General features: G+C 40.6%; 1 protein-coding gene across 6 annotated transcripts in view; it reads left to right on the top strand.

The window, feature by feature from the left end:
- The window catches only part of focad (focadhesin), a 255,026-nt gene that overhangs the window by 196,859 nt on the left and 41,768 nt on the right, over nucleotides 1–16,399 (top strand). For 5 of the 6 annotated variants that reach the window (XM_063069010.1, XM_063069008.1, XM_063069009.1 and 2 more), the window contains 3 exons: nucleotides 1,660–1,807; nucleotides 4,242–4,361; nucleotides 14,836–14,958. In XM_063069010.1, coding sequence (XP_062925080.1) covers nucleotides 1,660–1,807; nucleotides 4,242–4,361; nucleotides 14,836–14,958 — 391 coding nt within the window. The remainder of the gene's footprint in view (nucleotides 1–1,659; nucleotides 1,808–4,241; nucleotides 4,362–14,835; nucleotides 14,959–16,399) is intronic. The other variant, XM_063069012.1, reaches the window with a different exon arrangement.

Raw genomic sequence — 16,399 nt, 5'->3', positions numbered from 1 at the left:
GCCCCTCTTACAACACTACCCTTTTGTGCAAGGCCTTAGAGATTTTAGAACCATGATTTTCATCACAGCAGCCTCTCTTACAAGTGCCGTTATTCTCTAGAGACTGAATTTAGAGAGGTGGTATAACCTGGACCATGTGGCTGTGGTTTCATAGTTTTTCCACTTTTTCCTGATGGACTGCAATGAGCTCTGAGGTATGTTCAGTGCCTTTGAGACAGTCTTGTACACTTCATATCTCTGACTTGATGGATGGTCTTTTATCTTCATTTTGGTTTGGTCTGTTAAAAATTGACCATACTATTGCACCTTACAGAGAGAGGGGATATTTATTCAAGTGATCCTCCAATTTTCTACATCAACGAATTGGGTGAGTTGATAAGGGAATATACAGTATTGCACCTGAGGAAAGTTAACATAGTAATTACAAAGGGGATGAATACTTTTTCAGCTCACAATTTTGGTTTTTAACTTTTAGTAAATTGTTTGCAGGTTTTGGAATTTTTCTTTTGATTTGACATGATGCACAATTTTCTTTTGTAGATTAACTCAAAAATCATACTTTAATACATTTTTACTTTTGAAAATGAGACAGTAAAAAGTGAAAATAGTAGTAGTGGCTGAATACATTTTCAAGGTAGGGTTAACTGATAAAGTACAGGCTGCATGTTTTACTTTTCTTAGAAATTTGTTTCTGTAGCCACAACCATGTTGCTCATTTCTGAGAATTTTTTCCTGATTGTGCACAGAGTGTTGTGAAACAGTGTGCAATATTTCAAGCTTCAGTGAAGCTAATGGCTTAGAGAGGAAATTTGCCTCCATGTATGCTTGCGTTCGTATCATCTTTAAAAGTCCAGCACACCTCCAACACCCTACATATCTTCCCCTTCCACTTCCACCCTCCCCTTTATTGATGCACTTCTGAGAAATCTGGGGAGGCGGAACTTGTTACAAACAGCACAAAAAACAGTTAATAGAAATTATTACGCACTACAAATGCTGAAATTTGATATAAAAACAGTGACTGCTCAGAGCACTTTGCAGGTCAGGCAGCATCTGTGGCAAGAGAAACGGGTTAAAGCTCCTACAATGACCATGTACAGAAAATGGAAATCCAGGCAGAACAGCATGTTTAACTGCTTGTCTTTTAGGAGTTTCCAGAGCCTTTGACAGAATTATTACTGCCAAATCATCACCTTAGTGTGTCATGCAGAAGATTTAGATTAAGTGGAACTTTTGCGCTCAAGAACACAAAGTTTATTTTGGAAATGTTGACCTATCAATCTGTCAAACCCTTTTCAGTCATGTTGCTAATGAGCAATTACTTGTTTATACAAATGCTTCAGAAATCAAAGTGGAATAACTCCTCCTCATCCTCTTCTAATGACACTCTAGACTGCATTACCCAATAGCTTCTGCGCCATTGCTCTGCCACATCAGCCTTATGCTCTATATTTTGTTGTGAAAGTTTTGTATAAAGTTACTCAACAATAATCTCATAGGAATAGTGGCTAGTTAGTAATATTATGCTACTGGAATAGATTAATATAGCAGTTCTTAAGTTTAATTGTGTAGTTTATTGATAGAAGAAGAAAGTGTCGGTGAAGAGAACACAGTGTTCAAGGTTCCAGTGATAATTCAAGTTGTTTATTGTTTTTACAGCACAGGATGTATCCTGGGAGTTGGCCTGGTTCTTTGTCTCATGAGTCACAGCAGCCAAACGGAGTCCCGTGTGCATGTTTCTGTCACCTTTGGGAAACTCTGTACCAGCTTGGATGAAAGTCTGACTCAGAGCAGAGTATTACAAGAGGTAGGTTGGTTCAGAGTTGTTGTTTGAATCTGCACACTATCAGTTACATTTGCCTCTGTTGCAATAGAATTGAAGTAAAATATCAGTAATGATGGTCTGGTGTAAAATATAACATCAGCTCCATACGAGGTGCAGTTTCCCAAGATTCTGCTGTTTTTTGCCAGAAGTGATATGCGGGTGGGGACTTTGGAGTGGGAGTGGATGGCGGCAAGACTAGAAAGTAAGATGACTTGAACTCTATGCTGTATTTCCTCCTCACCCTACAAACCCACTAACAAGGGTAGACCCAGTCAAAATGTTTTTATTGATCACTGGCAGCTCACTCAAATCCACATAATTAACCCTGTTATTGAAATTACATTGAAGCTAGTATAGCTAAAAATTTGAAATTTCCTGAAACAGATTTTTACGGACTTTATTGCAGTAGGTTATGATTTTTATTGATAAACTTGTGTTTTTACTAATAATGACACCTTTTTCCTATCCTTCCAAAGCACCTTTGGCCTCTCTTTTTCCTATTAACATGTGTTACTTGGTTAACCCTATTTTTCATACGACCCCCTCGCTTCATGAGTGAGGATTTGAACTTCCCAGCATTTCAATCATTGTCCTAACAACACCGAGCTGTCACAGAGAGCAGCAAGAGAACCAGGTCAAAGCAATATTGTGGTCCTTCAGTTATCCTTGAATTGCTTCAATTGTTGCTGAGTCAAAATTTCATAATTTTGTGCGGTTAGTGGGTAGTTAATTTGATAGGAGGAGACGGCTGAATTTCGTGTGTCCTGCCCAACTCTGAGTCCCTGTGTATTAGATTAGCTTTATTTTACACATGATGATGAAACTCAAGTTTTTCTTCCAGATCAGCAAGGTGCTTTAAAGGCCTAAGGCACCCAATGCCCTGACATGACCATCTCATAGAATAACAGAGTGGTTACTGCAAAGTCCCAGCAAGTCCACACAGTTCTGTGTAAGAGCAATCCTGTCATCTCCTGCCCTTCCTCCCAAAGTTTAGCAAATTCTCCTTTCAGTTACTAATCCAACTCCCATCTTAATCCATCCCCCAACAACTTCCCTGTGAATGCATTCCTGAACCTAATCAATTGTTGATTTAAAAAAAATTCTTATGTTACTTTTGGTTCCTTGGCCAATCACAGCCATTCTAAGTCTACTATTTCTTAGCCCATCTACCAATAGAAATGGTTTCTCTCTACTCAGTTTCCACTCAGTCCTTGCTGTAGATTATTTTAACTCACTTTTTCCTTTCTCTTTACCACCACCTCTGATTTCAGAACAACACAAAAGTTATCCAATCTACATAATAGAAGTCTCTCAACCATGAATTCTTTTCCATCAATCCTTTTTGCATCCCTTCCAAAGCGCTTGTATTCTGTATTTCCTGAAGTATAGTACAGTAATGAAACTGGAGTTGACGGACATCCATTATGATTTCTTTGAACTTGGACTTGTAGCCAATTTTGTTTTTTTTAAACCAATTTCCCTACTTTGATTAAACTTCAGGTCTCTGGTCTGCTACCCTTCTCTGTTCACAAATAATTGCTCCCAGCCCTGTTAAATTTCAGCACACGTTCCACCTTGCCGTTCCTAATCCAGACAAGTAATTCAGTCATTCTAAGCAGAAAATAGTTTTGTAAGTGGCCTCTGAGTACATTGGATATGCTGGCAATTGTAGCATTAGCTTAATAATATCAATGGATTCTTTGACATGGGAAGGAAATGGAAATACAAGTATGTGGTATATTTTTAAATTTTATTCCATATTTTCATTTCACTTCTATAACTTCAGTATGAGGACCATTATGGATTCTGGGATGGGGCTTTAGGATCCACCACCTGATGTCTAGTCATCACTTGCAGGCAGCTCCACTTCATTGGACTGCTATGTCTACAGGGTCTGGAATGTTTTTTGGCTCCTGAATCAACTGCAGGAGGTTTGTGAAGCACTGGGTTTGTCGTAGATTAATGTTGGGAGGATGGAGGGGTGCAAGTAGTGCTGAGAACAGAAATAAGAGGGATCAAGCACAAACTTGCCTGATGTTTTATTGCCTTTAACCTGACTATCACGTTACTCCAACTGTCTATTCCAGCAAGTCAAGTTTCCACTGAAAAATTCCCAAATTTTATTTTCTGTAATGTTTTATTTCTTCTCACTTCTGTATTAATCCTTTGTCCTTGCAATGTTGATGTGCAAGGTTTTGCATTTTTAATCTATATTTAGTACTGTAAGGGAGAAGATCTTCTCCATCTGTCCACAAATACACAAAATTTTAGTTTCTGAATAAAATTGTTAGTGGATAATGTGAAATCATAGGAGATGTCCATTAAAAAAAATTATCCTCCTGATTTCACTGCATGAATAATTTAAATTGATAGATGAGTGTGCAAGGAGATGGTCATAAAAATCATCTTTTTTCAGGTTCTGGCTTATTCAGTGGCATGTGTGTGTATTTCTGCTTTCAAAGCTGACATCATACAGCCAAATGAGGCTGAGGAGATCATGAACAAGCTTCGGACTCTGACAGAACAGAGCCAACAGGTCAGTAACTTATCAGCTGCCTTCATATAGTCAAAGTTAAGACACACACATAAGTCTGCAAACTCCTATTCAAGCATTAAGTCAAAACTGGAATTCTTCATGTTTTCTTCTGCACCTTCATTGGTAAACAAAGCAGTTTCAATATTACTGTTCTTAAAAGATAAGAGAGGGCAAACTCTTCTTTCTTAAACTTAAACTTTGTGCCTTTTTTGAGATCACATGACACTGCTTCCTATTAAGAACACCAAGTACTGCAAGTCTACCTCATTGGCAGATTGTTGGATAGCAGATGAGCACCCAGCATGGGCTTGTTGCATACCGTGTTATTGCCTGTTACAGCCACCCAGGTTAAACATCATTGGAAACGGTGCGCAAGTAAACAAACACGGAAAGTGTGCTGGTCTTCGTGCGATACTAAAGGTGAAATTTTGCAAGCCAGATCTCCCGTCAACTCTACTTTCAAACTTTCAGTCATTAGAAAATAAACTAGATTTCCTGTGTCTGAGACTGAATCAGTGTGAGATGAAGAACAGCTGCGTGTTCATTCTGACAGAAGCATGGCTCCAGGATACCAGCCCTGAAGCGGCAACCAGCTAGAGAGTTTCATTTCTTTTCCATCCATTTGAATTCTCGCAATCTCTAGCAAGACCTGTATTGGAGGTGTATGTATCTAAGAACTGGGGTGTGAAAGCCTTGGTAGTGACAACCCACTGTTTGCCTCTGGTAGAGTGCTTAATGGAGAAGTATTTACTGAGGGAGTTCATTGCTATAGTGACTGTGCCTGTATACACCCCCACCACCCTCCTCACCCGTGCTAATACAGGGAAAGCTGCGGTGCCATCGGCGACCTGCAAACCACACACCCCGATAGTTTCTATATTGTTGCTGGAGACTTCAAGCGTACTAACTTAAAAACAGTTCTGCCCAAATTCTATCAGAATGTTGACTTTACTACCAGAGATGAGAACACATAAAACCTGGTTTATATCAACATCCCTGCTTCCTGCCCTCTCCTCTGATTCTCTGACCACTTATCTGTTATGCTATTTCCTGCATAACACCCACTGATTAAATGGGTCAAACCAGTTCAAAGGGAGATGAAGACCTGGCCAGATGGAGCAACCTCTGTATTGCGGAACTGTTTCGAAAACAGACTGGAACATCTTCGGGGAGATGGCTACCCACAACCATCACATCAGTCCTACAAAGGATTGTGAAGACTGCTGAGAGGATCATCAGGGATATTTATTGGGAGCACTGTGAACGCAGGGCCCTTAGCATTGTCCGTGATTTCCCGCCCAGTCTGTCCAACAATGTATTTGACCCCCCGCCACCATCAGGCAGGAGGTACTGTAGCATTAGCACAAGAATGGCTTGGATTGAAAGCAGCTTCTCTCCCCCCCCCCCCCCACCCCAGGCTGTAAGATTACTGTAACCACTGCCGCCACCCAGTATGAAGCACAAATAGCGTTATACTGTTTACCTTTTAACTTGTTTCGTAAATGAACCTTATTTGTGGTGACATTACTTTATGTTGTGTGTGAGTTTATATATACTCTGTTGTGCACCTTGGTCTGGCGGTACAATGTTTTGTTTGGCAGTATACAGGTGTATGGTTGAATGACAATAAACTGAACTTGGACTTGAAATTTGAAATTGTTCAAATTAGATAACATCTGAGTCAATGACTTAAATTTATCTATTTAGACTGTCAGGAGGGACAGGCAGATGATAGGACAAAATTTCAGCCAGCATTGGGGATGCAAGATCAAAAAAGGTAGCAAATACAGCACTCAAAGCATGATATAGCACAGAATTTAAGAAATAAGGTGGATGATCTTATTGCACTATTACAGATTGTCAGGTATGATGTTGTGGCCATCACTGAATTAGGCTGAAGGATGGTTGTAGTTGGGAGCTGAATGTCCAAGGTTACACATTGTATCAGAGGGACAGGAGGGTAGGCAGAGGGGGTGGGGTGGTGTGGGTCTGCTGGTAAAGAATAGCATCAAATCATTAGAAAGATGTGACATAGGATCGGAAGATGTTCAATCCTTGTGGGTTGAGTTAAGAAACTGCAAGGGTAAAAGGACCCTGATGGCGGTTATATACAGGCCTCCCAACAGTGGCTGGGAGGTCGACCACAGATTACAACAGGAAATAGAAAAGATGTGTCAAAGGGACAATGTTATGATAGTCATGGGACATTTTAAAATGCACATAGATTGGGAAAATCAGGTTGGAAATGGATCTCAAGAGAGTGAGTTTGTTGAATGCCTATGAGATGGTTTTTTAGAACAGTTTGTTGTTGAGCTTACTAGGGGATTGGCTATACCGGACTGGGTGTTATGTAATGAACCGGAAGCAATTAGAGAGCTTAATGTAAAAGAGACCTTAAGAGCCAGTGATCACAATATGATTGAGTTCAATTTGATAGGGAGAAAGTAGAGTCTGACGTAGCAGTATTTCAGTGGAGTAAAGGAAATTATAGTGGTATAAGAGAGGAGTGGCCAAAGCAATTTGGAAGGAGCTGCTGGCAGGGATGTCAGCAGAGCAGCAATGGTGTGAGTTTCTGGCAAAAATGAAGAAGGTCAGGATAGATGTGTTCCAAAAACAAAGGAATACTCAAATGGCAAAGTAGTACAACCATGGCTGACAAGGGAAGTCAAAGCTTATGTTAAAACAAAAGAGAGGGCATAAAATAAAGCAAAAAATAGTGGGAAGATAAAGGATTGGGAAACTTTTAAAAACCTCCAGAGAGCAACTATAAGAATCACTAGAAGGAAAAAGATGAAATGTGAAAGCAAGCTAGCAAACAATATCAAAGTGGATAGTAAAAGCTTTTTCAAGTATGTAAAATAAAATAAGAGAGATGAGAGATATAGGACTGCTGGAAAATGAGGCCGGAGAAATAATAATGGGAGACAAGGAGATGGCAGATGAACTAAATGAGTATTTTGCATCGGTCTTCACTGTGGAAGACACTAGCAGTGTGCCAGATGTTGTAGTGTATGAAGGAAGAGAAGTGAGTGCAGTTACTATTGCAAGGGAGAAGTGAGGAAGGGAAAAAAAGGATCAGCCATGATTGAATGGCAAAGCAGACTTGATGGTCCAAATGGCTTGATTTTGCTCCTATGCCTTATGGTCTTATCTATTTTTTTGTGTGTATTTGATTACGCAGTGAATCTATCATCCAGTAGCAATTAACATTCCCAGTGATGAAGTGTTTTGAGAGGTTGGTGATAAAACACATCAACTCCTGCCTGAGGGGCTACTTGGATTTGCTTCAATGTACTTACTGGCACAATAGGTCCACAGCAGATGTCATCTCATTGGCTCTTCACTCAGCCCTGGATCATACGAACAGCAGAGATGCATACATTAAACTGCTCTTTATCGACTACATCTCGGCATTCAATGTCATCATCCCCTCAAAACTAATCAGTAAGCTTCAAGACCTTGGCCTCAATACCTGCTTGTGCGATTGGATCCTTGATTTCCTCTCTTGCAGACCCCAGTCAGTTCAGATTGGCAACAACATCTCAAGTTTTTCTGTTTATACATTTTAATAGAATTTGAACTCTGTACACATGGTGAGATGTTTCTCTCACATTACTATTTAACTGATTTTTGCTGCTATTTGATAATCTCTGATCCGACATTTTTCTTTTCCACTGGTTTGATTTATTCATCTCCAGATACTTAACAGCTTGAGTTCATGGTGAAGGTAATTGCTAATGAGAATGTTAATTCCTTGCTGTTCATGGGACTCAACTCATGGTCCTACATGTCCAACTCTATGATCATTCACCCTTTGACGCAAAATTGTTCTGTCAGCAGGCAAATGTGCTTCTGTTTCTGTAGCATTCACTTTTATCGTAATGAAATGCTCTGAGAAGTTCATCATTGCTAAAATGAACTCCTGCCTGAGCAAGGACCTGGAGCCACTACATTTCACCAACCAACAGAACGGGTCCACAGCCAACGCAATCTCACTGGCTTTCCACTTTGCTTTGTGGGACCTAGACAACCACAAGTCATAAGTCAGGCTGTTGCTTATTGATTACAGCTCAGTGTTCACTGCCATTATTCCCTCAATTCTAATACCAAAGCTTCAGAACCTAGACCCCTGCACTTCCCTGTGCAACTCAATCCTCAGCTTAGTTATTGGGAGACCACAGTCAGTGCGGATTGGTAATAACATCGCCTCCTTGCTGACTATCAATACCAGTGCACCTTAATGATGCATGCCTAGCCCACTGATTTCGTCTCTATACTCATGACTGTGTGACTAAGCACAGTTCAAACACCCTCTATAAATTTGCCACAAAAACCACTGTTGTTGATAAAGTCTGACATGGTGATGAGAAGTCTGCAGTGAATTATAGAGAGTTTTAGACTCTGCGAGAGGCTGCAGAAGGTTATAGGCTTAGCCAGCTCCATCGTAGGCAATGCTCTACCTACCATGGAGGATATCTTTAATCCATCATTAAAGGCCCTCGCCATCTGGACCGTTGGGGGAAATGAGACCTTTTCTCAGTACTACCGTCAGGAAGGAGGTACAGGAGCTCATAGACCCAAACTTAACTATTTAGGAACAGCTTCTCCCCCTCCACATTAGATATCTGAACAATCCATGAATACATAAACAACGCCTCATTATTTGTTTTTGTTGCACAATTGATTTAATTTTTAATTTATAGATTTTTCTCTTTTTGCACTGTACTGCTGCATAAAATAACATCTTGCTCATCATATATCAATGATAATAAATCTGATTCTGATAATACACTAGGAAAGTCAACAAAGGATTAGTGAGGTAACAATTCAAGCAAATAACCAGCTATTTTTAACACCAATGAATATGATTCAGTTAGTATGATTAGTACAATTTATCTTTGTATAACAATATAATTTTAAAAATAATATGTTTCCATTATCAGTGGGTAATCCTAATTGACTTGAGTATCTTCTCTACTAGTTCTACCACAGATGTTTCTGATTCTCTCAAAATTCCTGTAGCCTTGAAACTTATAGAACTTTGCTTTTTGTCAGTGGGAATGGGGATTTGTTCATGACCTGAAACTGCAAGCAGATATTGGTATAAATTGTAAATCACATGTGGGATAAAGTTTTTTTTCTCTATTTAAAAATTACCTTCCCAAAGTTCAGTGGAAAGAGATGTTCCAATACCCTAAGGTATGGCTATTTATTGGCAACTCCTGGCATGATGAAACAGCTCCTTTGTTGTTCCCAGTTGTCCTAGTTAACAGTGTTGTTGTAACCCTGCCTGTCCTTTTAACTGTATTCAAATTTGCTTGTTTTATAACTTCAAAGCAACATTTTTACCAACATGGTTTCTCTAGGAAGAGATTATCAAATAAATTCTTGATCCACTACAGAACTAATTGCACACACTAAGTGTACTAATTTTCTGTACAACCCAATCAGCTAATATCTGTGACAGAATAAATCTTGTGCTGCAAGGTTGATATGCTAAAGGCCTTTTATATAATGTGTGTGTGTGTGTGTGTATCTATATATAGTGTGTGTGTACTCTCTCTCTATCTCTCTCACTCTCTCTTCACCTTACCTCAGGGGTAGCATTCTTTCTTCTGAATCAGAATCCTGCTTCTGAGACTTATACCTGTTGTATTCTACAGTCAGCCTTTAGTGCCTCTGTTTGTTCTTGCAGCAGATGTTATCTTTTGGATGAAGCATTAATCAGAGAACTTGTCGACTCATTCATGTGGAGATAAGAAGATGGCTTGACTCTTTTTAGGAGAATAGAAGTCTAGCATTCTTGCAGCAGCTAATGGCAGCAAAATAAACAGATTCATCTCATCTAATAAAGTTTTGCAATGCTTTGAGATATACTGAGAATGTAATTGGAGTTGCTTAAATCCAATGTTTTCTTACATTGTCTTTCAGTGGATTATCCCTTAAATGTTGACAGCTGTATGATATTCACCTAAATAACCACTTTTCATTAACCCATGTAGTGTTTTGAAAAGCTGTTCATTATTTTAAAGGTGAACATAGACCATTTCCTATAGACAAGGCATGCAGAAGTCACTGGATAATAAGAGAAGCATAGGTAATGGCCAGTTTTTTTCCCCTGTGGTCAAAATCAATGATGTTGTTATTGATTCATTGATTATAATGCTCACCTTTTTGTCGTCACTGCAATTACCTTACTTGTATCACTTGTGTGACAGTCTTGTTAGGCAGGCAAACATGAATGTATAAATGTAAAACATAACAATAGAGAGCAAATTTGTTTGAAAGTGTTGCTTTCTTAGAATTTTTTTTGCTTATAATAGACCACTTGTATCTGTACACAAATATAATTTCGGACTACTTGTATCACATAGGGATTTGGACAAACAACATTTACTTTTATTGAATATAATGCATTTAACTGTATAATGGTGCTGACACTTTCCAATAGTTCAACTAAGCTAAAAATGTTTGTTGATGAATTTTGTTTGTATTCATTGTCTGAAGCTTCTTGCTTAACTGTCCAACAATAATCAGTCAGCATTGATGGATTGTAGTTGCCCTGATACTGTTACTCCATGACCACAATGTCCCAGTTGAAACCTTTCACCGTGCTTGACAGTGCCAAATTTGCAGGGAAGAAGTCAAAGGGAATGCAGAAAATAAATCTTTAGTGACATGTTACACTTCATAGTTTTGTATGCTTGAAGCATGTTGTCAAACAGCTGCGCATAGTTTGGTGCTCTGTAGTTGCCAAGAAAATTTTCAGCAATATCCTTGAATTTCTTCCATACGATTTTCTCCAGTCCCACTAAAAGTTCTTCGAATTGCCTGTTATTGATGACCTATTTGATTTACGGACTGACAAAAATGCCTTCCTTAATCTTGGCATCAGTTATTCAGGGAAATATCTGTTTCAAGTATTGAAATCTTTCATGGAAATTGTGCCTGGAGAATTCTAGTCCTGATGAAGGGTCTCAGTCCAAAATGTACTCTTTTCCATAGATGCTGCCTGGCGTGCTGAGTTCCTCCAGTATTTTATGTGTGTTCCTGTGATTTCCAGCATCTGCAGATTTTCGCTTGTTTGTGAATTTAGCTCACATTAGTTTCTCATAAATTTCTTGAGAGTTCTTGCTCTTGGGAAAAATTATATACAATAAATATGTGAACTCTAAGAAAAGCTGATATTTGAACTTAAGTGAGCCATTGATTTAAACAAAACTGGTATGTTTGTTTTCAACTTGTGTGGTCAGATAATGTTGGTTGAATATCTGTTAATTTAGCTTTTATTCCAAATGTTTCTTTTTCTCATGTCATAAAATTTAAAAAAGCTCTCTAAAGTGGAACTGAGATGTGTGGAATTATTTATATAAGACCAATGTTAGTCTGGAGCTCAAGGTCTTTCTGAAAATAGTATTACACCAGATTTCAATATCATGGTCTTCCAAATTGTTGGATAACATATTGTTGTGACCAGCTAGCTTGCACAAACAACAGGAATTCTGCAGATTCTGGAAATTCAAGCAACACACATCAAAGTTGCTGGTGAACGCAGCAGGCCAGGCAGCATCTCCAGGAAGAGGTACAGTTGACGTTTCAGGCTGAGACCCTTCATCAGGACTAACTGAAGGAAGAGCTAGTAAGAGATTTGAAAGTGGGAGGGGGAGGGGGAGAACCAAAATGATAGGAGAAGACAGGAGGGAGAGGGATGGAGCCAAGAGCTGGACAGGTGATTGGCAAAGGGGCTATGAGAGGATTATGGAACAGGAGGCCCGGGGAGAAAGACGGGGGGGGGGGACCCAGAGGATGGGCAAGGGGTATAGTCAGAGGGACAGAGGGAGAAAAAGGAGAGTGAGAGAAAGAATGTGTGTATAAAAATAAATAACGGATGCGGTACAAGAGGGAGTTTGGGCATTAGTGGAAGTTAGAGAAGTCAATGTTCATGCCATCAGGTTGGAGGCTACCCAGACGGAATATAAGGTGTTGTTCCTCCAACCTGAGTGTGACTTCATCTTTACAGTAGAGGAGGCCATGGATAGACATGTCAGAATGGGAATGGGATGTGGAATTAAAATGTGTGGCCACTGGGAGATCCTGCTTTCTCTGGCGGACAGAGCGTAGGTGTTCAGCAAAGCGGTCTTCCAGCTCTCCGCTTCGTTTTGGATTCCAGACCTAATCAGTTCCCCTCTACCACCACTCTGCTCCATCTAGCGGAATTAGTCCTTACTCTTAATAATTTCTCCTTTGGCTCCTCCCACTTCCTCGAAACTAAAGGTGTAGCTATGGGCACCCATATGGGTCCTAGCTATGCCTGCCTTTTTGTTGGCTTTGTGGAACAATCTATGTTCCGTGCCTATTCTGGTATCTGTCCCCCACTTTTCCTTCACTACATTGACGACTGCATTGGCGCTGCTTCCTGCACGCTTGCTGAGCACGTTGACTTTATTAACTTTGCCTCTAACTTTCACCCTGCCCTCAAGTTTACCTGGTCCATTTCTGACACCTCCCTCCCCTTTTTAGATCTTTCTGTCTCTATCTCTGGAGTCAGCTTATCCACTGATGTCTACTATAAGCCTACTGACTCTCACAGCTATCTGGACTATTCCTCTTCTCACCCTGTCTCTTGCAAAAATGCCATCCCCTTCTCGCAGTTCCTCCGTCTCCACCGCATCTGCTCTCAGGATGAGGCTTTTCATTCTAGGACGAGGGAGATGTCCTCCTTTTTTAAAGAAAGGGGCTTCCCTTCCTCCACCATCAAATCTGCTCTCAAACGCATCTCCCTCATTTCACGCATATCTGCTCTCACTCCATCCTCCCACTACCCCACTAGGAATAGGGTTCCCCTGGTCCTCACCTACCATCCCACCAGTCTCCGGGTCCAACATATTATTCTCCATAACTTCCGCCACCTCCAACGGGATCCCACCACTAAGCACATCTTTCCCTCCCCCGCCCCCGCTTTCCGCAGGGATCGCTCCCTACGCGACTCCCTTGTCCATTCGTACCCCCCATCCCTCCCCACTGATCTCCCTCCTGGCACTTATCCTTGTAAGTGGAACAGGTGCTTCACATGCCCTTACACTTCCTCCCTTACCACCATTCAGGTCCCCAGACAGTCCTTCCAGGTGAGGCGACACTTCACCTGTTAGTCGGCTGGGGTGATATACTGCGTCCAGTGCTCCCGATGTGGCCTTCTATGTACTGGCGAGACCCGACGCAGACTGGGAGACCGCTTTGCTGAACACCTACGCTCTGTCCGCCAGAGAAAGCAGTGGCCACACATTTTAATTTCACATCCCATTCCCATTCTGACATGTCTATCCACGGCCTCCTCTACTGTAAAGATGAAGGCACACTCAGGTTGGAGGAACAACGCCCTATAATCCGTCTGGGTACCTTCCAACCTGATGGCATGAATATTGACTTCTCTAACTTCCGCTAATGCCCCACCTCCCCCTCGTACCCCATCCATTACTTATTTTTATACACACATTCTCTCTCTCACTCTGCGTTTTCTCCCTCTGTCCCTCTGACTATACCCCTTGCCTATCCTCTGGGTTCTCCCCCCCCCACCTTGTCTTTCTCCCCAGACCTCCTGTCCCATGATCCTCTCATATGCCCTTTGCCAATCACCTGTCCAGCTCTTGGCTCCATCCCTCCCCCTCCTGTCTTCTCCTATCATTTTGGTTCTCCCCCTCCCCCTCCCACTTTCAAATCTCTTACTAACTCTTCCTTCAGTTAGTCCTGACGGAGGGTCTCGGCCTGAAACGTCGACTGCGCCTCTTCCTAGAGATGCTGCCTGGCCTGCTGCGTTCACCAGCAACTTTGATGTGTGTAGCTTGCACAAGTAATTCTTTCTCAGTATTTCCAAAAATAAAAACATTCCTTCCCAACTACTACCCACAGCTGTGTAATTATTGCGAAAGACAAAAATATAGGGGAGAAAATCGAAACATGAAAACAGAAGAACTCCTGCAGGAAATTCCCATCGAAACCAGGCCAATGGATCATCTAAATCACCCAGAGTTAATTCAGCAGAAGTATGAATGTTTTTGTTTAGGTGACGATATCATTGAAGCAATTGGAATTAATTGTGCCAAGTCCTGTGATTATGGGCTGAAGCTGTTATGTGAAGAGATCAAGAATTTTGATTAATAGCTCAGAGTCTCTGTGGGAAGACTCTTGATTTTACCACATTATTATGTGCAGTAGACACAGAGAAATCACTGACAATATTGTGTAGAAATCTGAAACATCTGCATTGAACTATTTTGATTATGTGTATCTTTAGTTAATCATATGCAAGCAAATTAGAGAGCAGATCACAACAGAATTAATTATGGAAGTGTAACACAGAAGGAAATAACTTTTCCTTAAGTTTATGGTTCTGCTTCACATTCTATTTTAAATCTGATTCAAACCATGTATGTTGTGCACCTGGAATATTAAGGATGTAGTTCTATTTGATTTTCAGACTCCTGGCTTTGCAATGGCTCTGGGAACTGTAGTCCATGGGTTGGCAGTTTGTGGTCATGGCAAGGCTGAAGATCTTCGGAATCGACTGCTTTCTGCTTGGCTGAAGATCCTTCTAGCTGAGGTTAGGTGTTATGGATAAATGATTAACAGTTAAAAGAACTGATGTTGGTGTTTATCTGTCTGCAAAGTGGATAGCTCTTCCATATATAAAAACTGGGGAAAAATTGTGATCAACAGTGAGGGAGACAAGCTGTAAGTTTTGGTCTGGCACTACTACCACAAAATGCAACAGTTCTGGGGGAGTCTCATCACCATCATCTTTGGGATAAGCAGTAAGTACTGACCTTAGCAGATAAACCTACATCTCATGAATTAATATGTTAAAAAGTGCAGATAGATTCTGTGACAAATTACACTGACAAATGTGAAGTACTGTCTTTTTGGTAGGTAAAATGGGAAGAGACAAGATAAAGCAAAATGAGACTTTTTTTTAGGAAGAATAATACTGTGAAAGTGCTAAAATAAAGCCCGAAGGTTCATTGGTGGCCATGACTTTACATATAGAGGCATTTGGTGGAAGAGCAAAGTAATTGTAATAAACACCAGCTAAATTATTGTGACTAATTGTAGGAACCATGCTTTAGGAGGTACGCCGAGGCCTTCAGGAATAGACGGAGGAGACAGGTTAGAATCACACCAGGAGAATGGGAGTTCAGTACATTGGAGAAAGTAAAGTAATTTAAATGAAAGAAAACAGTTTGTAAATAAGTTTGATTGATTGGAGTCAATTTCATTGACAGCTCTGTTAGAATGAAGTTGTGGTTTGTTATTTACATGAACAGCTTTGACATTAATGTAGGGGGGATGAAAATGAGGGATGAGGTGACATGAAACTAGGTGTTGATGATGATAAAAGTAGTCAGGCTACAGAATGATAATGTTCAGCTGGTAAGTTAGGCAGGTCGAATGGAATAAGTATGATGTGATGCATTCTGGTGAGGTGAGGGATGCCGTTTCAAATAAGTGTTGGGTATATGCCCTAAATAGTGAATCCCTGGGAGAACTGAAGAACAAAAGGATCTTGGCAGCACAGGTGGATTGGATGGTGTAAAGATATATGGAATCCTTGCCTTTATTAGCCAGAGCGTAGGTTATGAGAACAGAGGGGACTTGTTAAAATTTTATTAATAGGCAACAGCCAGAAAAGTGTGTGCAATTCTAGTCACCACATGATAGGAAGGATGTGATTGCACTGGAGAGGGTGCAGAAGAAGTTCACCAGGATGTTGGAGCATTTCTCTTGTGAGGAGATGTTGGACAATGCTGGGTTTGTTTTCCTTGGAATCTAAGAATTCTATGAGACATAGATCAGGTGGGCAGTAAGAATCTTTTCCAGCCAAAACAGCTGTCTTAAGACCACGATGGCATAGGTTTAAAGTGAAAAGTAAAAGGTTTAGAGGGAATCTGAGGAAGAGTTTTTTTCACCCAGAAGGTGTTTGTAATCTAGTATATACTGCCTGAGTGGTGAAGGAAGCAAGAACTTTCACAACATTAAAAAGCATC

The sequence above is a fragment of the Mobula hypostoma genome, chromosome 16, assembly GCF_963921235.1.
Source record: "Mobula hypostoma chromosome 16, sMobHyp1.1, whole genome shotgun sequence".
NCBI lineage: Eukaryota > Metazoa > Chordata > Chondrichthyes > Myliobatiformes > Myliobatidae > Mobula > Mobula hypostoma.
This window is presented reverse-complemented; position numbering and strand designations above follow the sequence as displayed.